Genomic DNA, 24,759 nt, shown 5'->3' on the forward strand with positions numbered 1-24,759 from the left:
AGGATGATTGTTCAAGCATGCTTGGCATTAAGTTACTATCAAGTTCTACCACTGGAGATGATACAACGAGTGTTTAATATTGATTTTATAACACGGATAGAGAAGGAATTATCACTTACTTCTCATACGGTAAAGCAAAAAAAAAGTAGAAGAGTTTGAAAAATAATAACATGAGACTCACGAAATTTTTATTTTCAGCAAAGAAACCCAAGAAGTATATTAAATTTGGTCATGCAGTTGAACCGATCGATTTGCCTTAATTATCCAGAAGTATGTGTGATGTTAATAGTTAAATTGCCTTTGAATGTTCATATTATCTTGTTCAATATTACAGGCTAGAGTGCCATGGTTCCAGCAAAATTTTATTGAGGCACAATTAGTAGCAAGTATGACCGTATTAAAATATGTTCTCAATGCAAACAGACTTTTTCATGTAAACATTTTTCTTAATTAGGTCCACCAAAGTCTAATCCGTATACGAATGAAATATACAAAATGTTGCTGTCTTATGTTGGAGGTGACAAAAGTATGATTAGATTGAATCATAAGACACCATACGGATACAGGGTAAACATATTTTTCATTCATTTTCTTCTGAAAAAAAAACTTACTTAATCCCCACCCATAGATACCTTTCGTGGTTTATTTCAATTCACAAAGACAACTAGTTTCACCACCATTTGACGAGGGTCCTCAAACATTAAACAAGTATGTTTTAATCGCAACCAAGTGTTATTGTTTTATTAAATGGTTTGAATGAATTTATTTCAGAGTGGCTATAATACCTTTGCCAAAAACACCTGTTCAATTCAACGGTAGAAGTAATAAACGTGGAATCGATATTCTCCAAGAGCGTCATCTTAGTATATTGGGATATATTGTGATACAAATTTGCTACCGAGAATGGAATTCAATTTACATGGATTTGCCTGGTGCTCGTGAAGAATATCTTCAAAATATTTTCAATAAATATAAATTTCTGGTGTCCTAATAACTAACCGGATGAGTACGAAATGTTGCACCCAAAATGTGTAGCGATGGTGTATTATCGCACTAAAAAATCAATTATTAAATAAAAGAGCATCGATTATTGTACATTAGAAATTTTTTTGTATCTTTATTTAATCCTCGCCGATTCCATATTTTTCAAGTAATTCCTGTTTCTTTTTCTTAAGCAATGCAGCTTCAATATCTTTCTGCGATGGCACTGGTACATGTGCAGTGAATCTTGGTGCAAGCATGCCCATTGGATCGTTGGTGATGCTTTGATTATGTTCGTTATTCGTATCGTTCAAATTCAATCCATAATCAGCGCCATCCTCATCAAAATCATCATTTTCATCTCGTAAACCATTGCCATTGCGACTCTTTTCTTTTTCTTTCCATTCTTGAAGCGCTTGTTGGGCAGCGATCTTTTCTGCTTTTTCTTCAAGCGGAATGAGAACATTATCATCGTCATCAAAATAACCATAATAGTGGGCATCAATGTCTTTCATAAGTTCTGCGCGAGTCTTTCTTGGTGGTGGTGGTGGCTCCTGTTCAAATAATTCACGAACACCCGGTAGATCTTTTGCAGCACCAAAATATTTGTAACCACGATTGCCCGGCACCTCTCTACCTTCGGCATCAAACATTTTCGGTCCATATCGTCTATAATGCGGACCACCAAGCGCTGATATTTGATTTTCCCAATGCCTTTTTTCGCGCAATAACTTATTAATTTCATCGTTCAAATCACGTATCCGAAATTCACCAAGACCAGCTGTTAATCGGAAATGGACATCAAATTATATTAAAATTCATTTGTATACACACAGAAAAAAAGGCACATACCATTTTGTATCTGTGCAACTTTTTTTGATATTTCTCGAATGATTTCTAAACGCCACTTCTCGCATTTTGACACTTCTGTACATTCGGATGCCAAGTACGGCCGACGCTCTTTTTCACCCGTCTCTGCTTCTTTTGATGCTCGCCAACGAGCTAGAGTTGTCCTGATCACAAAAAGAATCAAAACAAATAAATATTTCTACCATCGCTTGTTTTTAAACGAATATATTAACCGGTTATACTTACATAGCCTTTTCTGCATTTCGCGCCTGTCACAACAAAATTTGATTGAAAAATATGTTACTTTTGCAAATGCCATTCAAAAAGATATAAACATAAATAAAAATTACAGAAACTTACCATTATTGTCTATTTATGCACGATATTTACAAGAAACACGCAAATTTACTAAAAACAAGAAACGAGATGACACAAAATTTTGCCGTATGTTTACAAACGATGTGAGTGATTTTTTGAGGTTATGTTTTTGAAAGATGAAACTTAATTGAAGTGTTGGCAATATTGCAGAGACAGAATAATATTTTAGAATTGGATAACATTTTGGAAAAAAAATTCAAGGCACCTCAGTGTAAAATTATTGCACGACAATTTTTTGAATAAAAAATAAACATAAATAATATTTAAAATGAACAATTTTGATTAAAACCAATTTGCAGTATAATATTTTTTATCCTCAACTGTTTAATGTACAGATTGCAACTTGAGAAAGTTAAATTTGGCCTTTTTAAATATTCAGTTAGAAAGTCATACTTTTGATCCATTTCTTTTAAATTATGTTATTCGAGAACTCCACGAAAAACTACCGTTCTGCAAAGTCCATTTATATGCAAGAAACTGACCAGGTTTTTCAATTTCATGAACCAGACATTAGATATTTTTAGCCAGATATCGTCAGGGGCTGAAATCGAGTTAAAACAATAGAAGTGAACACTTCAGAACATACTTTTCAAATTTGGAGATATCTGGGATTATTAATTTTCGAAACAAAACACGACTTCATTTTTTGGTAGGGTAATACAGGCGGCCTGATTAAAGAAGAAAAGGAATGAAACCAAAGAAACATATGGAAGCCTCAAAAATATTCAAAACAAAAATCATTATTTTAATTCTAACTAATTCTGTAATTTTCAAACGATTCGTGTCCTTCTTGGAATACAAAATATGATACATAAAATAAATTGTATTTGAATTTGTGCAAGTTCGTTTAAAGGAAAAAGAAAATCAAACTGGAGAAGGTGTCGAAGAAATGTTATCGTTGATTTTCAGTCCTTAGATTTGCTCGAATGAACACTTTACACAAACTCATTTTCTATTAACTTAACGGGTTTTATTTAGTTGGCGTTTGAATGGAATTCTATTAATTTCGATAGATTGAATGTTTAGCTCCCATTTGTATCAATTTCCTGAAAAGCTGCAATAATTAAAACCGTATAAAAAAATTAAAAGAAAATTTTATTCCTGTTCATTTCATCAATTATTTGTTTGTTTTTTTTTTCTCGATTAAACCAATCTTGGCTCTCTAATACAATATATATAAAACTTAAGTGAAGTCATTTGAAAACTATATCGTTTTTTTTGTAATGTTTGTTTCCATCCTATAATTCTAGCGAGTGATTTCTAAAATTTGATCAGCTGATCGATCGGTGTACATAAAGAGATAAGCCAAAAACAAATGGATACGTATTTTTGTTGATTGATAACATGAATAGTGACAACAATTTCATACGACAGTGATCAAAATATTGGCACTAAATTGTATGTTTGGTGAATGGTGTATGTTTGTGAGTTTTTGGCTGTGCATTTATGAGCTGTGTGAATGGATAATTTGTTGCAAACGGAACTTTGATTGGCCAGTTACAATCAAACACGATTCTGATGTGCGATTACTTAATTGTTTTAACTATTTGAATGTGAATATAGCTTAATTTGTCTGCGTAATGGTAGGATTAGGATGAAATTGAAGAACGAACCAAAAAAAAAAATGAGACTAACAAAAAATTTAATCAATTAAACTGTGTGCCATTTGATAAAATTGTCATTTATGTTCACATTTTTCAATACAAAGTAATATCATTCATTCATGGGTGATGTAAATTTATTTTATATTGCATTTTTTGTGTCTGTTTGTTTCTTTTTCGGTGCAAACGTCTAAATACATTCATCTGTCAATACTTTTTTTATGTTTATTCTGTGTTTTATTGGATAAACAAAATTCGCATTAGATATTAGAAGTACATCAGAATGATAAAAGAAGTTTATTTTTTTTTGTTGTTTACATGCTGATAAACTTTTAATGTTATCGTATAATTGATATTGTTTTGTTTTTGTTTAAATCAAATCGCATTTTTTCTTCTCTCGTTATCGAACATTTCATTCATAATATTTATTTCGCGTGGATAATTTTAGCTCCAATATATATTTATATATTTTGTTGTTTTTTTAGTTAAATTATTCAGAGCATAAGAAGGATTAAATGCTCTAAATAGTTAGCTACCATTTATTGGTCGTAAAATTTGCGTTACGTTGCATTTATATGACAAAACATTGAATGAACTAATGAAAAACAAAGAAGAAACAGTTATACTGCTGTAGCATATCATTATATTGGATTAGAAGCACACCGATAGTTATTTTTTTTTTTTTTTGTTATCTCTGCAAATCTTCTATAACGCTGTGTGTCATTGTTGTCCCTTTTGTTTGAATATAACTTACAAATGAATTACCTTCCATATTATTTACAAAAAGAGTGTTCAATTTGTTCGAAATAAAATTGAGTATGTTTCTTTTTGTGTTGTGAATTATTTGAGTGTGTGTGTGTTGAAAGTTTAAACATTGAGTTTATTATCAAATTCATTAAAATAATTCGTGATTTATACAAATCGACCAAAAGTGAATGAGTGCCATATTTACAATGCAATTTTAATTTATTATTGTTGTTGTTATTATTGAGACATTAATTTTTATAATTTGAGCGAGAAATTTTTCGTTGGGAATAGTGGAATTATAAATGAAAAAGCGATGATTTTTTTTAATTATTGATTTTAATCAATTTTAAGTAACTGGCTTAATTTCACTTAAACGGAAAAGAGAAGGGGACAATGAGAGTAAAAAAAAGAAACAAAAATACCAATGTTTATTTTATAAAATCTTCATTTCGATTGTGATTTCGAATTTTTAATTCCCGATTATTACACATTCATTATGAAAATTTGATTTATTTAAATGGATGATGATATCTTGTGTGTATGTGGTTTTGTGAGTGTGTTTCATTTCATATTTATCTATTTCCCTATACTTGCGTCTATATGTACTGTGTGTAATTTATTTATTATTATTCAAAAAAAAATTACATTTAAAGATTTTCTGTTTAGAGGTGATTTTTTTAAGTGCACCATTGCGCACTTCTCGTTAGTTAGGTTTTTATTTAATTAGTTTTTTTTTTACTTTTGTTTAAATTCTTGCTTATCGTTTCTTCTTCGTGCTTTCATTCGATAATATTTAAAGGTAAAATTGGAAAAATGCTACACCATTAGATTGGAAAACATTGACGATCAAAACCATGTTTACATTTTCATTCGCATGATATTCTTATTACAATGAGAAAATATTAACAACTAAAAAACAGAACATAATTAAAATTGAAAATAGAAAAAAATAATAATAATAATATAGTTTTCAGTTATACAGTGAAGAACTGATGATGTTTGATTCAATTTGCATAATTTTCGTTTTTAAATTTGTTTTAAATGGGCGCACAAGTGGCACGGATTATTGTCTACAAAACTGTAAAAAAAATCTATATATATATTCAAAGAAATCTTCGAAACAAATATCAAACATACACAACTGAAATGGTGAGAGCGAAATGAAAGAATAATTCTCGAGAGATCTGAAAGTGTGTTTTGTAGCACATACAACCATCTCTCATCATTTCAATTTTTACAAAAAGTGTACAATTTTCTCAGTTTTTGTAGCATAATAGTTCGACGAAGAAAAAAAACCTAAAACCTCATCCTGTTTGCACTTCAATTACTAGTTATTTTCAATTTTAAATGTTACTCCAGCACAATAAATCACTCGTCAATTCAAAGCCTAAAAATATAGTGTACAAAAACAAATGAAATGAACACTAAATCAAATTCAATCTGCCGGAGTAAAGAAAATTTACACGCATATAAATAAATATTGTTAATTTTTTTTTTTTCTTCAAAAGTTCACTTTTAAAATGATGATTTTTGATAGCATGTATCTGATTTAGGTTTTTTGCCCTTTCTTAATTTAGTTCAAATTGGATAAGATAATTTTTTTATTCTCGTTTCAATGGAAAAAGAAGACACACCCTGGGTTCTCTGGTTACAAGAGAGAATCGTTGGCGAGTATTTTTTTTAAACTTTGCTTGCCTATAAATTAATTACTAGACGATTTTTAGCGTAATTTTTTTCAAAAATTACCATTTTATTTAAGATTATTTCTCATTTTGTGTGTTTTTTCTTAATTCAGTCTGTTTCATTCATCATTTTTTTTAATCCGTTGCTTTTTTGATGCTTGGTTTATCGTCATCATCACTTATGACCAGATAGACCTTTTTTGTTAGTTTTTTCTTTCTTCTGCAATGCTGCTATCAAATTTATGCTAATACTTAAAAAAATAACAGTTTGCCTTTGCAAAAGGAAAATCGTGCAAAGAGGATACTTATTGCTGCGCACTTTAATGGAAATGGTTGATTTTTTTTTTGTTTGTTTGTGTGTGTTTTCTTGATTTACGCATGTTGTTTTTTCTTGTTTTAAATTTGCCTTTTGTAACTGTGTGTTTGTTAATGTGCCATAATGTTCATTCCCTATAAATACGTGTAATTGTTTTGGTTGTAATATTCGATAGATATTCAGACAAGAAGAGAAAATTGTAACACACTCTTACTGTTTAAACGTGATTTTAACCAACGAAAAAAATACATTTTCGGCAAATGTTCAGTTCGTTTTCCATTCAATACTCATATAATTTTTTCTTTTGCTTCGTTAAACGATTCATTTTGTTATACTTGATTTTATTGTGTTATTGTTGTTTCGAGTATCGCTTAAATTACCCACTAAATGCTTGCTGTAGTAATTGTGTCATATGATTTTTAATCGTATTTTTTTAGTTTGTTGATTTGTTGTGTATTGTGGTTGTGTGTGTTTTTTTTGTTGATTTAGTAATCCATTTTATCCGATTTCATTTACACATTGCCTTCGATTTAACAATAATAATACTATTTCATTTTATCCTAACATTTTTGTTATTTTTTTTAGATTTTTCTTTTGTTTAGTTTTTGTTTTGTTTAACACAGCATTACGATCAATAGAAGACCCTAGTTCACCATCAATGTGTGTGACTCCATTGGAGCAGCCGAATCGTATAGTGTGTCAGTATCTTGTGTTGGTTCACCTTGCAACTGACACTGATTTGTGAGTGTTCCAGCGCCACAGTCGCAAAAGAATCTGAAAATTTCGTAACATTTAAATAGTAAATGAAGTTATGTCAAGCAACAACAAAAAAAAACAAATAAATTACCTATCATGGCGGATGAATTCGACATCATGACCAGCATGGCATGTTTTAATACAATTTACACAAATGGCATTGCGATCGGTGGTGTTACACGTTTGACATCGATAGAAATCATGCATGGGAAACGATGTGTAGCTAGAGATTTTGTATAAACATTGTCCGCCGGAAACGGCCTTTTCGACTTCGTCTTGATTATTAAATATTTTATTGCCACGAACAATAGGCTGTACACCGCTGGCCAAACACAGTCCGCCAAATTTATTATTGAATATCTGATTAAATTCCAGTGTGGCCGTTGCGTTATTGGTAATTTCAACACCAGCTGCCAAACCATCGAATATTCGATTTCGTCGTAGTATCGGATGGCTTTGTGTCGATATCAGTACACCAGCCTGTGTATTTCTAAAAATGTCATTCTCTTCGAGAATACCTTTACCACCATTAAATATACAAATGCCACCATCACGTCCATCATAAATTTTATTGCGTTTTAATGTTGGATTCGAATCGGTTTTTATCCAAACGCCGGCCATTGCATTGTCAAAGATTTCATTTTGTTCAAGTAAACCGAGACCACCATTGTAAACTAAGACGCCACCATTTTGGCCACCCCAGATTTTATTGCCTCTAATCACTGGATTGCTACCAGTTCGAATTTGTACACCTGAATACAGATGATTAAATATATCGTTATCCTCTAATTTTCCATGGCCATTGTCATAGAAATAAACGCCAACTTGTTTTCCCGAATGTATTCGATTGCGTCGCAATACCGGTGTACTGCCCGTTGTTATCCATACACCGGCCAATGTATTTGCATACACTTCATTTTCTTCGATCAATCCTTGACCTTTTTCATGCACATAAATTCCACCGTGTTGACCATGATGAATTTTATTATGCCGAACGATTGGATCACTTGTCGTTCGAATTTGAATGCCAGCCAATGCATTCCCGTAAATATTATTGTGTTCGATTAGGCCACGACCTTCGCCAAATATGTATACACCGCCCTGATGACCATTGTAAATTTCATTTTTTCGAATTGTTGGATTACTATTCGATGTTATCCAAACACCTGCAAATGTTGACAATCGATTTTTCGGTTATTGGATTTCAAAATTGGAGAACACAAACACACACACACACACAGAGAGAGAGAGTAGGTAAAAAAAACATTGTTCGAAACAAACCTGCAAAATTATTGGAATGAATTCGATTTTCTATAAATTGACCTAATCCGTTTTCGTGCACATAAATGCCACCTGTTTGGCCATGATGGATGTCACATTTAACAACCGTCGGATTTGCTCCAGCTTTTACTTCGAAACCAGCGATTCGATTGTTGTGAATGTCGTTTTTCTCGAAATATCCCTACGAGGAAAATAAATAATAAAAACCACTCAATTAAATGACTAAAATGAATTGTAAATTAGAATGCATACCATGCCATTATCAAATGTGAAAATGCCCACGTCGCGACCGTGATGAATGTGATTTTCTCGCATAATTGGACTGGCAAAATTCTTCACCCAAATGCCAGCCAATGCATTTCGGCTGATTTCGTTGTGCTCGTATGTTCCTTGAGCATAATCTGTGACATACAAGCCAACATTTTCACAATCGCTAATATCGCAGTGACGTATTACTGGATTTGCCCCGACTCCGCTCACACAAACAGCTGCGCCAACTAAATGATAGAAAATATTTTGCCCCATTAACCATGCCATTCTCACTCAAACCTACGCTTAATGCAATCTGAACTCCAACTTACCGACTGATGTGCTCCGAATGATGCAATGATCAATAGTTGGGCTACAATTTTCGCCAACCTCGAGACAATAATGCTTGTGATGTGGAACGGTTGATGTAACATCCGGTGAAAATTTTAATGTCATATGTCCAACATAAGCATGTTTTGCACCTTCGACAAACATAACCGTCGATTCGGATTCACGTTCTAATACTATGGATTCGGCAACATTGCCTGGTGCTGCACCAATTAGCGCAACATCTGAATCAATCACTAAGAATTCACCACGATAATGGCCACCATGTAGGAATATCAAATTGCCCGGATTTTCAGCGACCTCTTCATTACCTGCACAAATTCCAAAAATCAATGTAAATTTTCCCAAAATAAAATTTGTTCACACCGAAATTCATAAATGATATACTTACCACAAACCAGACTATTTGATGCATTTGCTGATGCTAAATTGTTATTTGAGCAATTATTGTTCGCTGACGATCGTTCATCGGCATAATCTAATGCTGATTGAACATTTTCAAAGTAGCAAATATTTCTACCCTTATATCGTTTATTTAGATAACCAGGCCGTACATGGACACCACGATATAGTTGTCGAAAACTTTCTTTCCATGGATTTGCGTATTCGGAATCTTCGGCTTTGACAAAATGGAATTTGCACGGTTCGGGATTAAATAATGGCATATCGTATTCGTAGACATTTTGATACAGTCGCTTCCATAGCTCTGTATCATTGGCAATTGTATTGAAGCGTTTACAAACTAATGACAAACGACACAAATCCTGCTCCAGCAAGTAGGAAAAGATCGTTAATAGAACTTCGTCGGGCATTTCGTATTGCAAGTAGTGGGCAGCTGATGTGACCGTTGTATCAATTCCAGCCGAATAGATACGACGCGGTCGCTTTCGGGCTGGCAATAAATAGCAACTACTCGATGATGGAATGCTGGAAAATGATACGCTGCATGGATCGTTATTATTATTACTACTGCTACTGCTACTGCTGCTGCTGCTACTGCTACTACTACTGCTACTTGATGCATGTCCCAATGCAACGGAACAAACGTTTGACGTTGCACATGGTTGTGATGAGGTGGATGCTGACGACGACGATGATTGGGTGGATGTTGATGTTGCAGTTGCCGTTGAATTTGATGTTGATGTGGATGTTGATGTGGAGGTTGTTGCTGCTGCTGATGTTGATGATGAGGATGATTGATATTGATACGTGCTATTGCTACTGGCAGATGTTGATGGCCCGCTACTCCAAATATCCAGATTTGATGTCGGCGACTTTTTTCGCAAATCATATGGCGATTGATGATTTGTCGAGGTGGCAGTTGGTGATGTACTTATATTCGGAATTACTGGATTATTTGGATTTGGTGCAGCAGCTAAAATGTTCGAATTCAAATGAAAACCATAAAACACAGAAAAAATTAGATAAGACGATTAATCACAATTATTTAATGATTCACAAATTAAAACAGCAAATAAATCATGTTAGACAGTGAAACATTTGAGGCAATTGAATAACTAACCTGAGGAACTTCCACTTGGAGCAGAGCCAACATTTGGGCCTGGAATAGAATTTTGACATGGTTCACACGGATCAGCTAAAATGAATAGAAAAATTGATAATGCCAATGAATTTCAAGTGTTGTATTAACAAATCAAGTTACAAATATATAACGATTGGCCAGAAAATATGGTTTAGATCATGTTTTTGTCTCGTTTAATTTGGTGTGACTCAAATATTAACCACTCCATATGATTTATCTTTCATTCTATTTATTCAGTACACATGTTTTTCTTATAAAAATTTGAACTCATTTGTTCGAATCAAAATACAATCGAAATTTATTTTCTTTGTTTGTTTATGTATTGTTGTTATCTATTATGCCTATTTCCACGCATGAATTATATCGACGAAAAAAAAAAATATATATGAAAAATTGGTCCATAAAAAAAAGTTCGATGTCATGGTTTTAGCATTTGGATTTTATAGTTTCAGTTTTTGACTTCCCATTTTAAATATTTCATATTAATTAATTTTTTACATCTAGAATTTCTTTTCATTTGCTGCAAAATCATATATGTTCACATTTATACTGGAAATTTATGTTCGATTATGAAAACGATGTGCAGGTCAATAAGAGTGTTTTTTCTCATTTACACGACACATTATTAAAAATAAAAACACATACACAAATGGCAAGGCGAGTACCAACAAGAACACACACGGTATTAGCATTTTGATTCACGTCATTTTTTTTTCTTTTTTTTCTCTCCCTCTTCCTATTTCGCTTTATTCGCTGGGTTTTTTTTTCCTCACAAAATTCACTTTAAAACAAAAATTCGAACTTTTGAAGTGAGACTCAAAGGTGAATTTATTACCTGAAGACGTTCTTGACGGCAATGCAATGCGATTGGCACCTTTTCGTCGCGATCTTCTCACATACGATTTTGATGATGTAAACGATGCACTCGGCATATTTATTTCCAGAGAACAGACAATTTTTTGTACACACCAAACTGAATAATTCAATTTTAATTAGAAATAAAATAAAAAAATGTGTATAAATTTCTCGTTCTCCTGCTGCTACAATTGCTGCCCGTGCCACTGCTGCTCCTTGTGACTGCTTCTTCTTTTTCTTGTTCAATTTCTTGGTTTTTGATGTTGTACTCAGATACACTTTGGCTGAGAGAATGTGTATACGTGTGTTTGTGTGTACGAGCGAAAATGTTTGTGTGCGTTAATTTTTCTTTCGGTTCACTCGGCTGCCCGATTACTTCTTTACATTCGTATCAAAATAATTGTATTTTACAATGAACACACACACTTTAATTATATGTATATATATTCACACATGCGAAATATTCGAGCGAATCCGACAAAAAAAGAAGAACACTTCAACAACAAGAACAACAACAACAAAAAATAATAAATAATAATAATAAAAAAATGTTGTGTGCCACTTTTTATCAATGTGTGCGAGCCGAGCCGTGCTTTTGTGTAGGTTTCTTGGTTGTGTTTTTTTTCTTCTTTCTTCTTCTTCGTCTCTTCTTTTTTCTTCGCCTATTTATTCTCTTGATTGCTTCGTTCTTTGCGTTCGCCTCGAAATTTGGTAGAAGCAATGATCAAGTTATGTGACTGTATTTGTGTATTATCCCTAAACAAAGGAGACGACTACAAAAATGATTACAGCCCCGGCAGCCATTTTAATATTTGTTTTTGATTTTGATGGAACAACACACTTCAGCAGCCATAATACTATGGATACAATAAATTCAACACTGCACAAAAATACAATAAAATGCGATGCGACGTACGATACAGGCCGAACAGTTCATGTAGTTGTATGTGCACCTCTTGCGTTCTCTTTGTCTGTATAGGTGGCTTTGTTTGTATGTATGTGTATGTGAGTGCCTCTCTCTCTTTCTTCGTATGTATATGTCTATATTTATGTGTGTGTGTGTAGACTGGTTGGTTTTTTCTTGGTCTTGCTTTGAATTTTTACCATCAGCAAGCACAACTATATGCGCAGCGAAATAATACACCGACACACCGTACGCACGAAACAAACAAAACGGAATGAAGGAAACACTTAATGGACACTCTTCACACCGATTGCAAATGTATAAATGAAAAGAGAGAGAAAAAAAACGAGCACACAATGGAACTTCGACGACGAAGTTTTTATTCTTTCGATGTTCGGTGTAAAAAAATTTTGTTGTTTGATAATTTCGTCGATATTTTATTGATTTTCCATTGAAACAATGTTTTAATGTTGGATTATGCAAAAAAAAATCCACTTTTCGGCTTTGTTTTACCAAGGAAAAATTAAACGCAAAATTGCATAATTTTTCACGAAGCTGCCAAAAAGGGCCAACCCACTAAACTAGATTTCTTTTATTTTTGAACAGGTTTTTGTTGGTACAATCAATGGAATCGCTCATGTACAGACATTATCCATAGATAAAAACGGCACACACACACACATTCCCACAATTTATCCATGGATAAATTTTCATGCAGACATTTGTTGTCAAAGACATATACATATACAATGTAGACATGTTATTGTTGTCTAATTCGATTCGATATTCATTCATATCTTGTATTTATTTTTGAAATGTTTGTCATGACCGAATCGAAAATTTAATTTCAATCAATTTATGTCATTTATTTGCTGAACATTTTCGACTGATGACTTTTGATTTGAATTACGAAACAAAAATTCGAAATTGAATATTTGACAATATATTTTAATTTTTATAATTCTATGGTTGGTAGTAGGTTGTTGTTTTTTTTATTTCATATATCACACTCTGCATGGACACTTTTCCATTGCACCAAATGTCAGATGAAATAAGTTCATTGAATGTCAAAATGGAGTCAGATACGGTTGTACCAAAATTATCTGTTTATTATTCCACAATTTCATGTTTATTTCTATCGTTAATTTATGTGGGTAGTTTATATGTATGGCGATCCGAGCATAATAGGTATGACATCTTTTTAGCATTTTTTATAGAAAAATTGCCGATCGAGAATCAAATCAAAAACATTTTTCAAATTGACACGCATCGGAAGAATTTTTTATTCACTGAGACTGTGCGCGCTCTGTTTGGACCGTTTTCAGTTATTTGTCATCGTTATCATTGAGAATTGTGTTTTTTTTTGCATCCTTGCAGAGATCATCCGTCGACGGTGAAGAAACGTTTCTTTAGCGTTTTCATGGTGATGCTTATATCGCCTGTATTTATTTATATGTTATTGCTGGCCAATCGATCAACGAACATTACAATATGGGAAATTATGGGCTTTCGATTGAAGGGCGTTTTAGCAGCATTATTCGTCCCGTTATTGTTAACGGCCACATTATTTTTAGGACCAATTTGTGCAATTATTATAAATGGCGTGTGGAAATTGTATTTGGAGCCAAATTATTGGATGGATAGCTTTAAGAATATATTGTGGATACGGAATCACATTGTGGCACCGTTATCAGAAGAGTTTACATTTCGTGCCTGTATGATGCCACTATTGCTCCAGTCATATCGACCAACCACTGCCGTTCTTCTAACGCCATTGTTTTTCGGTGTAGCGCATCTGCATCATAACATCGAACGTGTTCGATCGGGAATGGACTGGAAAACGGCGCTCATTGTGTCAAGTTTGTATAATTTCTTGACTGCTTTCGATTTTATTTTTATGTTTTTTTTTTTGCTTGAATGAATTTTTTTTCTCTTTGTAGCATTTCAATTTGCCTACACCGGAATATTTGGCATTTATTCAGCTTATTTATTTGCAAAAACGGGACATTTTATCGCACCATTTATAGCACATGCATTTTGCAATCATATGGGATTTCCTGATATTCAGGAAGTGTTATTACAGCAAGACAATAAAAAATACATAATTTTAAGTTGCTATGTTATCGGTTTAGTTAGCTGGATCTATTTATTGCCGATCGTTACCGAACCACAATGGTATTCCAACGAATTATATTGGACAAATATGTGATAAAACAGGAAAAAACAAAAGATGTAGTCAAACCAGACAGTCAAAAAAAAAATCGAAATAACGAACAGTTATATATAAATATAACGAATGTAGAATATCTTCCACCATTTCAGGTTAATTTTTCATTGAAATAGCACTTCATTTTACTCGACTTAATATGCAAATTTGTTGAATATTTGAAGACAAAGACAAACCTAATTCAAACGAAAATGAAATAAATCGTGTGCCTCTGTACAATTCGCTTACGTAGTTGAGAGCATAGGCACAAATTTTAATGAATGCCATATTTTTGAATTTAACTAATAATAATATTTAAAAAAAAGTGAATAAATAATTAAATGACTAACTAGCCGACCATTTAAAAAGTTGACACAAATAATGCGCACTCGAAACTCTTATTAATTATGAGATAAATAGTATTTATTACTACTATTGCAAGCAAGAGAAACCTTATCAAATTTAACATTAACAAAATATATAATTCTTCTTTATTTATTTTTTTAGCATGAATTATTAACAAATTTAACAAACGTTAAAATAGATCCTTCAAATGTAAAATAAAAAAAGCTCAATTTTATCAAGAACGTTATTGCGATTGTGTTTCCTTTGGAATAAATTTTTTCGTTTGATGTTCACGGTATTCTTCATCATTTGCGTGGATTTCATTGAAGCATGCCCGACAAAATAGGTCGCCATCACAGCCAACGCAACGAATTGTTGCGTCTTCATTGCAAATCGTACACCATGGCAATTCTTCAGTATTTTGATCTGGTTTAATGCTATTCACATACTCTTTTTCATCGGGCGTTAAATCGGAATCGGGTAGTGCAGCTTCATCCAAGAATTTGGTAACAATTTTCTTTGCTAACGTCTCTTCATCTTCTGGGGATTGATCGGATAATCGGTTCTCATCAGTTTGCCCTGTTGGTGAACCCTTTAGCGCAGCCAAACGACGTTCGATACTTTTTATTGGATCTTCATAGCTCTCTTTTGTCGCTTCGTCCAAATTAACTTCTTTCATAAATTGTTCCACTAAATCACTTGCTTTTTCATTATCAGTTCGCTTATCAACCGCATTCAACATGGCACGATGGTCGTATTCCTTATTTGGCATTCCTTTTAAATTGGCCAAACGTTCGGCAATGCCATGATCCGAAAATTCTTTATCCAGATCATTTGTTGGCTGTTTCACCACTTCTAGTCGCTTTTTTATCTCCTCATCAATATCAGGCAATTGTTCTTCATTTGGAATTGGAGCATCTAGCACGGAACTGCCTGGTGCCACTGTCAATTGACCACTAATACTGTTTTGATGAATAAAAAGAAAATGTTCGTTTGAAAATCATATTAAAATGTCATTATTTTCATCATCGAAGTTCAATGTTCGCCTACCTTTTTTGTTGCTGTTGTTTCGACGAAGTCTGTTGTGGATTTTCTTTCGATAACTTTTCAAAACATGATAAACATACTTTGCGCTCCGAATTACCGCATCTCGGTACAGCGATGGTCTTTTTAAGGCATTTTGTACAAAATGAAAATCCACAATTCGGACATCCTACCTGAAAATTATGCCACATAAAAAAGAACCAATATTGAAATTATTTGCATATTATTGATTATTGACTTACCTCTTTGCAGAAAAATCCGTATTTTTTTGAACATGCATAACAAGAGCCAGACATGAGTTCAATCAAACGAAATAATTGAATAAATTACTAATTGACAATTATTTATATCGAAACGACAACACAAACATGAACGCACTGCGTCAATATGATTTAGCAAGATAATGTAATGTTTACTTCGAGAGAAAATCAAATATAATGATATCACTCATCATTTAGTAAATGAGTAAATGTTCAAACTTCAAATTGAAATTTCAATCAATTGTATTTTCAACGGTTGGCAGCACTGTTGCATACACACCAATGCGAAGCAACTTCACGTCAAACGTGACATTGCGGTTTTCTCCCAACATTCTACTAAAACGAGAAGCAACATACAATACGCTCATTTGTCGTGTGTAAAAGTTCGAAACAAATTTTAATAATCATAATAAATATTCAGTTTGATCAAAGATTAATCTTTGTTTGTGCATTTACTCATTGAATCGTATTCGTGAAGAAGAGAAAAAAAAAAGATTCGTAAAAATGCCAGCGGAAAATCTCGAAGAACAAGGTTTGGAGAAGAACCCAAACTTGGAATTGGCTCAAACGAAGTTTCTGTTGACATTGGCCGAATACAAAGGCGACAAATCGTTGCTGGAGAAATTGATGAACAGCATCAAAGCGGATAATATGGCACCATGGTATGAGCAAGTATGCCAAGATTTGGGCTGGCCCGTTGATCAAACGCTATTGAATAACATGAAAAAGGCCAATACACAAAAGTTGGAAGAATTGGATGCGGCCATCGAAGATGCTGAAAAGAATTTGGGCGAAGGTGAGGTACGCGAAGCAAATCTCAAGAAATCGGAATATCTCAGCAGCATCGGTGACAAAGAAGCAGCTGTATCGGCATTTAGGAAAACATACGAAAAGACCGTATCGCTTGGTCATCGTTTGGATATTGTGTTTCACAACATACGATTGGGATTGTTCTATTTGGACCACGATCTCATCACACGGAACATTGAAAAGGCAAAAACATTGATCGAAGAGGGCGGCGATTGGGATCGACGCAATCGATTGAAGGTTTATCAAGGCGTTTACAGCATCGCAATTCGTGATTTTAAAAGTGCGGCCACTTTCTTTTTGGATACGGTTAGCACATTTACATCGTATGAATTGATGGACTATGTTACATTTGTGCGGTACACCGTTTATGTTGCAATCATCAGCCTACCACGAAATGAATTGCGTGACAAAGTGATCAAAGGTGCTGAAATCCAAGAAGTTTTACACTCATTGCCAACGGTTAAGGCATACTTGTTCTCATTGTATGATTGTCAATATGCTGATTTCTTTAAGGAATTGTCGAAAGTTGAGATGGAACTACGTCAAGATTATTTGGCTCATCCACACTATCGTTTTTATACGCGTGAAATGAGAATCATTGCGTATACACAACTTCTTGATTCATATCGTTCACTAACATTGGAATATATGGCCGAAACTTTTGGCGTATCAATCGATTACATTGATGCTGAACTCTCTCGATTCATTGCAGCTGGCCGTTTACATTGCAAAGTCGATCGTGTTGGCAAAATTGTCGAAACAAATCGTCCGGACAACAAGAATTGGCAGTATCAATCGACAATCAAACAGGGCGATTTACTCTTGAATCGCATCCAAAAACTTAGCCGAGTCATCAATATTTAAATGTAACTTATAAAATCCGAAGGAATATTTTTTTTTGATATAAAACACATGCATTGAAAATTTATATACTAATATCTTTAAGCACATCGCGTTAAAGACTTTAAATGCCTTTGGTCAAACAAAAAAATTTCAACATCAAATAAATGAATAAAATTGTTTTGAAAGTAATTCACATAACCCCACGGCCTATTTCTTCTTTTACTCTACATGGTTTTAATGAGCAAATTAAATTCTTGATAGCAATATTAAAAATTATTTGAATTTTTTTATATAAATAATGTGATTGCAAATTTTTACATTATTTTTGAAAAAAAAAAAAATCTGATTCATTCACTTTCCAGAATTTTGCTTCATCATCACAAAACAACAACAAAAACGCAAATTTTATATACGCGGCATTATTATTTTTTTAAATAGAAATTAAATGATTTACTGAATTTGGAAAATATTGTGGATAAATAAAGAAGTCACAAACTGTTATAAAAAATAGGAAAAAAAAATATCGACGAGGATGAGATTCGAACTCACGCGGGCAGAGCCCAATGGATCCCTGCTTGACTGTTATACACAACTTAGCAGTCCATCGCCTTAACCACTCGGCCACCTCGTCATATGTCTATTCTACGACGTTTCGTCTTCTATATTTTGTTACGCTCACTCATCGACGCTTTTTTTCACTGAGAACGAACGAATTCGCGAGTGGATATGCATACCGGTCAAAATAGTAACCCATCACAATGGGTTTTTAAAAGACGTTAGAATAACATACACTTGTATCAATATTTCTTTCGAAATGCTTCTTTTAGAGAGAAATGTTGCCAAAAATGTGCAATAGCAAAAAGAATTTGTCTTGCGACAAAAAAAAGGTATAATTTTAACCTATTTTATGGGTCAATCAACTTAACATACATTATCAGTACTTATTATCAGAAAAATTCTTAAGCATTTTAACATTAACAAAATTGTAGAACATCACATTTAGCCGAAAAAGATTAATTTATACCAAAGTCGTCTCATTACTACATCAAGAAATACGCATTCGCTTAAGAAATTGTATTTCATATTCAACTTGAACAAATAACAATGTTCAACGTCATCGGAAAATGTACGAAGAATTCAGGCACAAATCGACGGATTTATAAATTATTATATGACTTTTAAAGAAATGATTGACATTTGCTTTCAATTTAATCAAGTTATCAATCGCATTCACGTAAATTAATCGAGATAAAAAAAAAATGTTTTAAAGCGATCGATCTGAGCACAACATTCGTATGTCTGAGCATAAAATGTATTGGATATATAGTGAGAGTGTGTGAACATACTCACAACATTTCGTTTTCGTTTTTAACGCATATTTACAAACAACGTCATTCGTATTGACATTGAAACAACTGTCAAAATAAAAAAAACACTCAAATTGCTATAAAATTTCATTGCTTTTGTTCTCAAGCAAAATGATAACATTTCACTTGCTTGAATATAATCACAAATAAACAATTATTTATTCACATTCGTTTTTATCGATTTGATTAATTTCTTGAAGAAACCAAAAATTGCAAATCCACTTGAATTAAAATGGATGGCGAAAAAGTTAACATAAGTTTTACATGTCAAAGATGTTTGCAGCCTGTGATTTTGGACGAGTCTTTTCGAAATATGGACGATTATGCCAGAGCTGAACTAGCTCGTAAGTAATCCAATTATATGCGTCATCCGAATTCATATTATGAATAAATGTGAAAATTAAATCGTTTCATTCGCTTACAGTACCAATCTATGCAAAAAAGAATGCCGAAATCGATTCACAAGCAACGAACATGGAACATTTGGTGCTACCGTTTCGGTTAACTGATTCGGGAACGGGAACAAATGGCTTCATGTTGATATCCGATGGTAAGGAAAATCAAAGTCTCGGTACAACACTCAAGGCTCGTGCAAATCTCTTTGATTTTTTATCATCAAATTCGGAAATCGACCATCCATTGTGCGATGAATGCACTGACACACTGCTCGAGCTAATGGATCACCAATTGAAGTTGGCTGAAAATGAGTGGAACGACTATAATAATTATCTACAGAAACTCGAGCAAACTGATGACACACCGAACATCGAACAGTTAGAGAAAGAGTTGAACGATTTGGAAATGGAAGAAAAGCGTTTGATTGACGAATTGGCAAAACTGAAGCGTGAAGAAGATTCGGTGAAGGATACGATCAAATCACAAGAAGAGGAGAAAGAACGACTCAATGTCGATGAGGAAAAGTATCGTAAAGAATATTCAAAGTATCGACGTGATTTAATGCTGTCCGAAGACGAATTTCACAGTTTGGAATGTCAAATTGCTTACGCAAACGAAGAACTTGAAAAGTTAAAACGAACCAATGTATTCAATATGACGTTTCACATTTGGCATTCGGGTCATTTTGGAACAATCAATACATTCCGATTGGGTCGATTGCCATCGGCTCCCGTTGATTGGTCGGAGATAAATGCCGCATGGGGACAAACAGCACTATTACTATCAGCATTGGCACGTAAAGTGAATTTAACATTCGAACGATATCGATTGGTTCCGTACGGTAATCATTCGTATATTGAAGTGTTGGAAAATGGAAAAGAGTTGCCACTGTATGGAACGGGAGGCTTTCGATTTTTCTGGGATACAAAATTTGATGCAGCCATGGTGGCATTCCTAGACTGTTTAGCACAATTCAAAGACGAAGTGGAAAAGGGTGACAAAGACTTTTGCCTACCGTATCGCATTGACAAAGGCAAAATCGAAGACACATCAACTGGCAGTTCCTATTCGATCAAGTAAGAAGAAACTATACATCGACTTCCGTTTGATTTGTAAATAATCAATTTCGTTTTTCTCTCTCTTTAATTTCAGAATTCAATTCAACTCAGAAGAGCAATGGACGAAGGCGTTAAAGTTTCTATTGACCAATTTAAAATGGGGTCTCGCATGGGTTTCATCACAATTCACTGATGAACCGATAACACTACCAGATCTAAATGAAAGTGCTGTGTCAGCATCGAATATTTAATAATTTTAATATTTTCTATATTCCTCATTCACACCAAGTGTAATAATAAAGTCCTTTGTTAATTTATACAGATCATATGTTTCTTTTTTTTCGACATTCGTTGTGCTCAAATTGAGTGAAATACATATACAATGACATATTGAGCAAATGTTGCTTTGTTTTGTCACTCAATATTATTTTGACGTAGGGTTTTTGTAATTGTGGTTATTGTTATTTTCGTTGCTGCTGCCAAATGATTTAAAAATGAGTGTCGTACATGATCCAGTAAAAAGTACAGTTTATGTATCAAATTTTTCATTTTCATTAACTAACAATGATATACATAAAATATTTAGTAAATATGGAAAAATTGTCAAGTAAGTACACGAACAAGTTCAAGAGTTTCATTTATTAATTTGACACTTTCGTAGGGTGACTGTAATGAAAAATCAACAACGCAAAAGTAAGGGTGTTGCTTTTATTCAGTTTCTGAATGCAGCCGATGCTAAAACTTGTCTCGAACTCGACAACACACAGGTAGAAAAACATGATTTTATTTAAATCAATTGAAATGTTATGAATTAGTTCGTGTATTGAGCGATTTAAAATTTCTTTCAGATGTTCGGTCGCACAATCAAAGTTAGCATAGCCAAAGATAATGGCCGGACAACCGAGTTTGATGCCAAACGAGTATATCCTGATAAACAGAGCTGTTATGAGTGCGGTGAGCATGGACATCTAAGCTATAAGTGTCCAGTTAATGTGCTTGGTAATCGCGAACCTAAACAAAAGAAGCGTATCCAAAAATGCAAACCAATAGCCACAGAAAATACTGGCAACAATGATGTCAATGGAACCCCATGCATTGAAGAGGTTAAACATACAACTTCATATTTTTTTATTTCAAATGTTTATTTTGAATAATCTAATTATCGAATGGAATTCTTTGTAGGAGACCACAACACATAACGAAGTCACATCGATCACAGTTCACAAGAGGAAGAAGTTCAAACCAAGTACATATTTCAGCGACGAAGAGGAAATAGTCGAGTAATTCATATTTATCATAAAACTCTCAATTTACTAATAATTTCAATGATTTAATAAAGAATAAGATTTGTAATTAACAAAAATATTTATATTATTAGAATATAGAAAATATTAAAATTATTAAATATTCGATGCTGATACAGCACTTTCGCTCAGATCTGATAGTGTTATTGGTTCATCAGTGAATTGTGATGAAACCCATGCGAGACCCCATTTTAAATTGGTCAATAGAAACTTTAACGCCTTCGTCCATTGCTCTTCTGAGTTGAATTGAATTCTGAAATTAAAGAGAGAGAAAAACGAAACTGATTATTTACAAATCAAACGGAAGTCGATGTATAGTTTCTTCTTACTTGATCGAATAGGAACTGCCAGTTGATGTGTCTTCGATTTTGCCTTTGTCGATGCGATACGGTAGGCAAAAGTCTTTGTCACCCTTTTCCACTTCGTCTTTGAATTGTGCTAAACAGTCTAGGAATGCCACCATGGCTGCATCAAATTTTGTATCCCAGAAAAATCGAAAGCCTCCCGTTCCATACAGTGGCAACTCTTTTCCATTTTCCAACACTTCAATATACGAATGATTACCGTACGGAACCAATCGATATCGTTCGAATGTTAAATTCACTTTACGTGCCAATGCTGATAGTAATAGTGCTGTTTGTCCCCATGCGGCATTTATCTCCGACCAATCAACGGGAGCCGATGGCAATCGACCCAATCGGAATGTATTGATTGTTCCAAAATGACCCGAATGCCAAATGTGAAACGTCATATTGAATACATTTGTTTGCTTCAACTTTTTCAATTCGTCATTTGCGTACGCAACTTGACATTTGAGACTGTGATATTCGTCTTCGGAGTGCATTAATTCACGTCGTGTCTTTGAATATTCCTTACGATACTTTTCCTCATCAACGAGGAGTTTTTCGTTCTCTTCTTTCTCTACTTTATATGTTTCTTTCACTGATACTTCTTCCTGTTTTATCTTCTCCAATTCATCAATCAAACGCTTTTCTTCCATTTCCAAATCGTTCAATTCTTTCTTAAGCTGTTCGATAGCCGGTGAGTTATCAGTTTGCTCGAGTTTCTGTAGATAGTTATTGTAGTCGTTCCACTCTCCTTCAGCCACTTTTATTTGTTGGCACATTAATTCATGCATGGTATCAGTACATTCATCGCACAACGGATGATCGATTTCCGAATTCGATTGTAGCGAATCAAAGAGATTTGCACGAGCCTTAAGTGTTGTACCGAGACTTTGATTCTCTTTACCTAAGGGGAGAATCACAAAAGAAAAGAATAAAATTTAAAATAATCGATAAGTAATCGGAGAATAATCGAAAAATAATCGGAAACATATAATGAAAAAATTGCAAAGCAATAGCCACAACAACAATAATGTCCAGCAATTGCCCCTTTGAAATGAGATTCTCTTTACCATTTGATATTAATGTGAAACCAGAATCAGTCAAACGAAATTGTGGCATCAAATAATCTTTATTTTTATCGTAGATTGGAACTATAATATAAAAAATAGATTTTTTTTAATTTAAATCAGAAATTATGCTGATACAAGATCAAACGATTGTTTTAAATTTTTTCTATAACCAAAAAAATATTTTTCAAGTTTACTCTCAATATGAAATGAAATTATGGATACTTACGGTTAAGTCCTTTTTTGGCATAGTCGTCCATGTTACGATAGGACTCGTCCAAAATCACAGGCGTTAAACATGTTAAACAAGTAAATGCTATGTTCACTTTTGAAGATATATCTTCATCCATTTTTCCTCACGTAGATTTGGATTTTCGTTTTTCTTCAATAACTTAAATCAATTAACTAATATAAAAGAAAATAAATAAATGTCTATTTGTAAATACAGTCAAACGATTAAAATGTTGTCATTTTGTTTGAAAACAAAAGCCTAATGAATTGTTATGGTGATTTGAGCGTTTTTTTCTATTTTGACAGTTGTTTCAATGTCAATACGAATGACGTTGTTTGTAAATATGCGTTAAAAACGAAAACGAAATGTTGTGAGTATGTTCACTCACTCACACTATATATCCAATACATTTTATGCTCAGACATACGAATGTTGTGCTCAGATCGATCGCTTTAAAACATTTTTTTTATCTCGATTAATTTACGTGAATGCGACCGAAAACTTGATTAAATTGAAAGCAAATGTCAATCATTTCTTTGAAAGTCATATAATAATTTATAAATCCGTCGATTTGTGCCTGAATTCTTCGTACATTTTCCGATGACGTTGAACATTGTTATTTGTTCAAGTTGAATATGAAATACAATTTCTTAAGCGAATGCGTATTTCTTGATGTAGTAATGAGACGACTTTGGTATAAATTAATCTTTTTCGGCTAAAAGTGATGTTCTACAATTTTGTTAATGTTAAAATGCTTAAGAATTTTTCTGATAATAAGTACTGATAATGTATGTTAAGTTGATTGACCCATAAAATAGGTTAAAATTATACCTCTTTTTGTCGCAAGACAAATTCTTTTTGCTATTGCACATTTTTGGCTACATTTCTCTCTAAAAGAAGCATTTCGAAAGAAATATTGATACAAGTGTATGTTATTCTAACGTCTTTTAAAAACCCATTGTGATGGGTTACTATTTTGACCGGTATGCA

The 24,759-nt window shown here is 33.3% G+C and overlaps 9 protein-coding genes and 1 non-coding gene across 10 annotated transcripts; 5 read left to right on the plus strand and 5 right to left on the minus strand.

Moving 5' to 3' along the window:
• Positions 1–3: 3 nt before the first annotated feature.
• On the plus strand, positions 4–1,104 carry LOC116337611 (FAST kinase domain-containing protein 1, mitochondrial-like). Its single transcript, XM_031762289.1, has 6 exons — positions 4–129; positions 199–270; positions 335–386; positions 455–567; positions 629–708; positions 772–1,104. Exons 1-6 carry the CDS (start codon positions 4–6, stop codon positions 989–991), a joined length of 663 nt encoding a protein of 220 aa, XP_031618149.1. The 3' UTR covers positions 992–1,104.
• On the minus strand, positions 1,088–2,311 carry LOC116337501 (pre-mRNA-splicing factor ISY1 homolog). Its single transcript, XM_031762110.1, has 4 exons — positions 2,191–2,311; positions 2,077–2,099; positions 1,834–1,994; positions 1,088–1,762 (listed from the first exon to the last, which is right to left on the minus strand). Exons 1-4 carry the CDS (start codon positions 2,191–2,193, stop codon positions 1,122–1,124), a joined length of 828 nt encoding a protein of 275 aa, XP_031617970.1. The 5' UTR covers positions 2,194–2,311; the 3' UTR covers positions 1,088–1,121.
• A 1,560-nt stretch (positions 2,312–3,871) lies between these two features.
• On the minus strand, positions 3,872–13,085 carry LOC116337346 (F-box only protein 11). Its single transcript, XM_031761784.1, has 8 exons — positions 11,567–13,085; positions 10,711–10,785; positions 9,580–10,563; positions 9,173–9,499; positions 8,844–9,088; positions 8,592–8,772; positions 7,402–8,476; positions 3,872–7,328 (listed from the first exon to the last, which is right to left on the minus strand). Exons 1-8 carry the CDS (start codon positions 11,661–11,663, stop codon positions 7,199–7,201), a joined length of 3,114 nt encoding a protein of 1,037 aa, XP_031617644.1. The 5' UTR covers positions 11,664–13,085; the 3' UTR covers positions 3,872–7,198.
• A 429-nt stretch (positions 13,086–13,514) lies between these two features.
• LOC116337461 (CAAX prenyl protease 2) lies at positions 13,515–15,075 on the plus strand. The gene is made up of 3 exons (XM_031762047.1): positions 13,515–13,678; positions 13,868–14,349; positions 14,431–15,075. The coding sequence occupies exons 1-3, from the start codon at positions 13,530–13,532 to the stop codon at positions 14,697–14,699; spliced, it is 900 nt and encodes a 299-aa protein (XP_031617907.1). The 5' UTR covers positions 13,515–13,529; the 3' UTR covers positions 14,700–15,075.
• An 82-nt stretch (positions 15,076–15,157) lies between these two features.
• LOC116337460 (abscission/NoCut checkpoint regulator) lies at positions 15,158–16,517 on the minus strand. The gene is made up of 3 exons (XM_031762046.1): positions 16,328–16,517; positions 16,092–16,258; positions 15,158–16,003 (listed from the first exon to the last, which is right to left on the minus strand). The coding sequence occupies exons 1-3, from the start codon at positions 16,379–16,381 to the stop codon at positions 15,286–15,288; spliced, it is 939 nt and encodes a 312-aa protein (XP_031617906.1). The 5' UTR covers positions 16,382–16,517; the 3' UTR covers positions 15,158–15,285.
• A 146-nt stretch (positions 16,518–16,663) lies between these two features.
• On the plus strand, positions 16,664–18,199 carry LOC116337459 (26S proteasome non-ATPase regulatory subunit 6). The gene has a single exon (XM_031762045.1). It carries the CDS (start codon positions 16,850–16,852, stop codon positions 18,017–18,019), a length of 1,170 nt encoding a protein of 389 aa, XP_031617905.1. The 5' UTR covers positions 16,664–16,849; the 3' UTR covers positions 18,020–18,199.
• A 323-nt stretch (positions 18,200–18,522) lies between these two features.
• Trnas-gcu lies at positions 18,523–18,629 on the minus strand. Its single transcript has 2 exons — positions 18,593–18,629; positions 18,523–18,567 (listed from the first exon to the last, which is right to left on the minus strand). It is a non-coding gene; the product is annotated as a tRNA-Ser (tRNA).
• Positions 18,630–19,448: 819 nt separating this feature from the next.
• On the plus strand, positions 19,449–21,145 carry LOC116337484 (beclin-1-like protein). Its single transcript, XM_031762088.1, has 3 exons — positions 19,449–19,709; positions 19,790–20,837; positions 20,914–21,145. Exons 1-3 carry the CDS (start codon positions 19,598–19,600, stop codon positions 21,068–21,070), a joined length of 1,317 nt encoding a protein of 438 aa, XP_031617948.1. The 5' UTR covers positions 19,449–19,597; the 3' UTR covers positions 21,071–21,145.
• A 135-nt stretch (positions 21,146–21,280) lies between these two features.
• On the plus strand, positions 21,281–22,196 carry LOC116337429 (zinc finger CCHC-type and RNA-binding motif-containing protein 1-like). The gene is made up of 4 exons (XM_031761995.1): positions 21,281–21,426; positions 21,481–21,586; positions 21,668–21,922; positions 22,002–22,196. The coding sequence occupies exons 1-4, from the start codon at positions 21,314–21,316 to the stop codon at positions 22,101–22,103; spliced, it is 576 nt and encodes a 191-aa protein (XP_031617855.1). The 5' UTR covers positions 21,281–21,313; the 3' UTR covers positions 22,104–22,196.
• On the minus strand, positions 22,129–24,035 carry LOC116337428 (beclin-1-like protein). Its single transcript, XM_031761994.1, has 4 exons — positions 23,767–24,035; positions 23,541–23,621; positions 22,453–23,374; positions 22,129–22,376 (listed from the first exon to the last, which is right to left on the minus strand). Exons 1-4 carry the CDS (start codon positions 23,885–23,887, stop codon positions 22,220–22,222), a joined length of 1,281 nt encoding a protein of 426 aa, XP_031617854.1. The 5' UTR covers positions 23,888–24,035; the 3' UTR covers positions 22,129–22,219.
• Between the last annotated feature and the right edge of the window lie 724 nt (positions 24,036–24,759).

The sequence above is a fragment of the Contarinia nasturtii genome, unplaced genomic scaffold (assembly GCF_009176525.2).
Source record: "Contarinia nasturtii isolate CC-2019 unplaced genomic scaffold, AAFC_CNas_1.1 Cnas_scaffold_285, whole genome shotgun sequence".
NCBI classification, from domain to species: Eukaryota; Metazoa; Arthropoda; class Insecta; order Diptera; family Cecidomyiidae; genus Contarinia; species Contarinia nasturtii.

Bases quoted from the DNA above. Each gene is read 5' to 3' on its own strand.
- LOC116337461 (XM_031762047.1), top strand. From the start codon at position 13,530: ATGTCAGATGAAATAAGTTCATTGAATGTCAAAATGGAGTCAGATACG. The intron at 13,679-13,867 runs GTATGACATCTT...GCATCCTTGCAG, and splicing joins TGGCGATCCGAGCATAATAG to AGATCATCCGTCGACGGTGA. The intron at 14,350-14,430 runs GTTTGTATAATT...TTCTCTTTGTAG, and splicing joins AACGGCGCTCATTGTGTCAA to CATTTCAATTTGCCTACACC.
- LOC116337611 (XM_031762289.1), top strand. From the start codon at position 4: ATGATTGTTCAAGCATGCTTGGCATTAAGTTACTATCAAGTTCTACCA. The intron at 271-334 runs GTATGTGTGATG...TCAATATTACAG, and splicing joins TTTGCCTTAATTATCCAGAA to GCTAGAGTGCCATGGTTCCA. The intron at 568-628 runs GTAAACATATTT...CCCCACCCATAG, and splicing joins AGACACCATACGGATACAGG to ATACCTTTCGTGGTTTATTT.
- LOC116337346 (XM_031761784.1), bottom strand. From the start codon at position 11,663: ATGCCGAGTGCATCGTTTACATCATCAAAATCGTATGTGAGAAGATCG. The intron at 9,500-9,579 runs GTAAGTATATCA...GAATTTGTGCAG, and splicing joins ATCAAATAGTCTGGTTTGTG to GTAATGAAGAGGTCGCTGAA. The intron at 7,329-7,401 runs GTAATTTATTTG...CGAAATTTTCAG, and splicing joins GAATTCATCCGCCATGATAG to ATTCTTTTGCGACTGTGGCG.
- LOC116337484 (XM_031762088.1), top strand. From the start codon at position 19,598: ATGGATGGCGAAAAAGTTAACATAAGTTTTACATGTCAAAGATGTTTG. The intron at 19,710-19,789 runs GTAAGTAATCCA...ATTCGCTTACAG, and splicing joins TGCCAGAGCTGAACTAGCTC to TACCAATCTATGCAAAAAAG. The intron at 20,838-20,913 runs GTAAGAAGAAAC...CTTTAATTTCAG, and splicing joins GGCAGTTCCTATTCGATCAA to AATTCAATTCAACTCAGAAG.
- LOC116337460 (XM_031762046.1), bottom strand. From the start codon at position 16,381: ATGTCTGGCTCTTGTTATGCATGTTCAAAAAAATACGGATTTTTCTGC. The intron at 16,259-16,327 runs GTAAGTCAATAA...CATAATTTTCAG, and splicing joins ACGGATTTTTCTGCAAAGAG to GTAGGATGTCCGAATTGTGG. The intron at 16,004-16,091 runs GTAGGCGAACAT...TCATCAAAACAG, and splicing joins AAACAACAGCAACAAAAAAG to TATTAGTGGTCAATTGACAG.
- LOC116337459 (XM_031762045.1), top strand. From the start codon at position 16,850: ATGCCAGCGGAAAATCTCGAAGAACAAGGTTTGGAGAAGAACCCAAAC.
- LOC116337429 (XM_031761995.1), top strand. From the start codon at position 21,314: ATGAGTGTCGTACATGATCCAGTAAAAAGTACAGTTTATGTATCAAAT. The intron at 21,427-21,480 runs GTAAGTACACGA...ACACTTTCGTAG, and splicing joins AAATATGGAAAAATTGTCAA to GGTGACTGTAATGAAAAATC. The intron at 21,923-22,001 runs GTTAAACATACA...AATTCTTTGTAG, and splicing joins GAACCCCATGCATTGAAGAG to GAGACCACAACACATAACGA.
- LOC116337428 (XM_031761994.1), bottom strand. From the start codon at position 23,887: ATGGATGAAGATATATCTTCAAAAGTGAACATAGCATTTACTTGTTTA. The intron at 23,622-23,766 runs GTAAGTATCCAT...TTTATATTATAG, and splicing joins TGCCAAAAAAGGACTTAACC to TTCCAATCTACGATAAAAAT. The intron at 22,377-22,452 runs GTAAGAAGAAAC...CTTTAATTTCAG, and splicing joins GGCAGTTCCTATTCGATCAA to AATTCAATTCAACTCAGAAG.
- LOC116337501 (XM_031762110.1), bottom strand. The intron at 1,995-2,076 runs GTAAGTATAACC...TTTTGTGATCAG, and splicing joins CGAAATGCAGAAAAGGCTAT to GACAACTCTAGCTCGTTGGC. The intron at 1,763-1,833 runs GTATGTGCCTTT...TCCGATTAACAG, and splicing joins AGTTGCACAGATACAAAATG to CTGGTCTTGGTGAATTTCGG.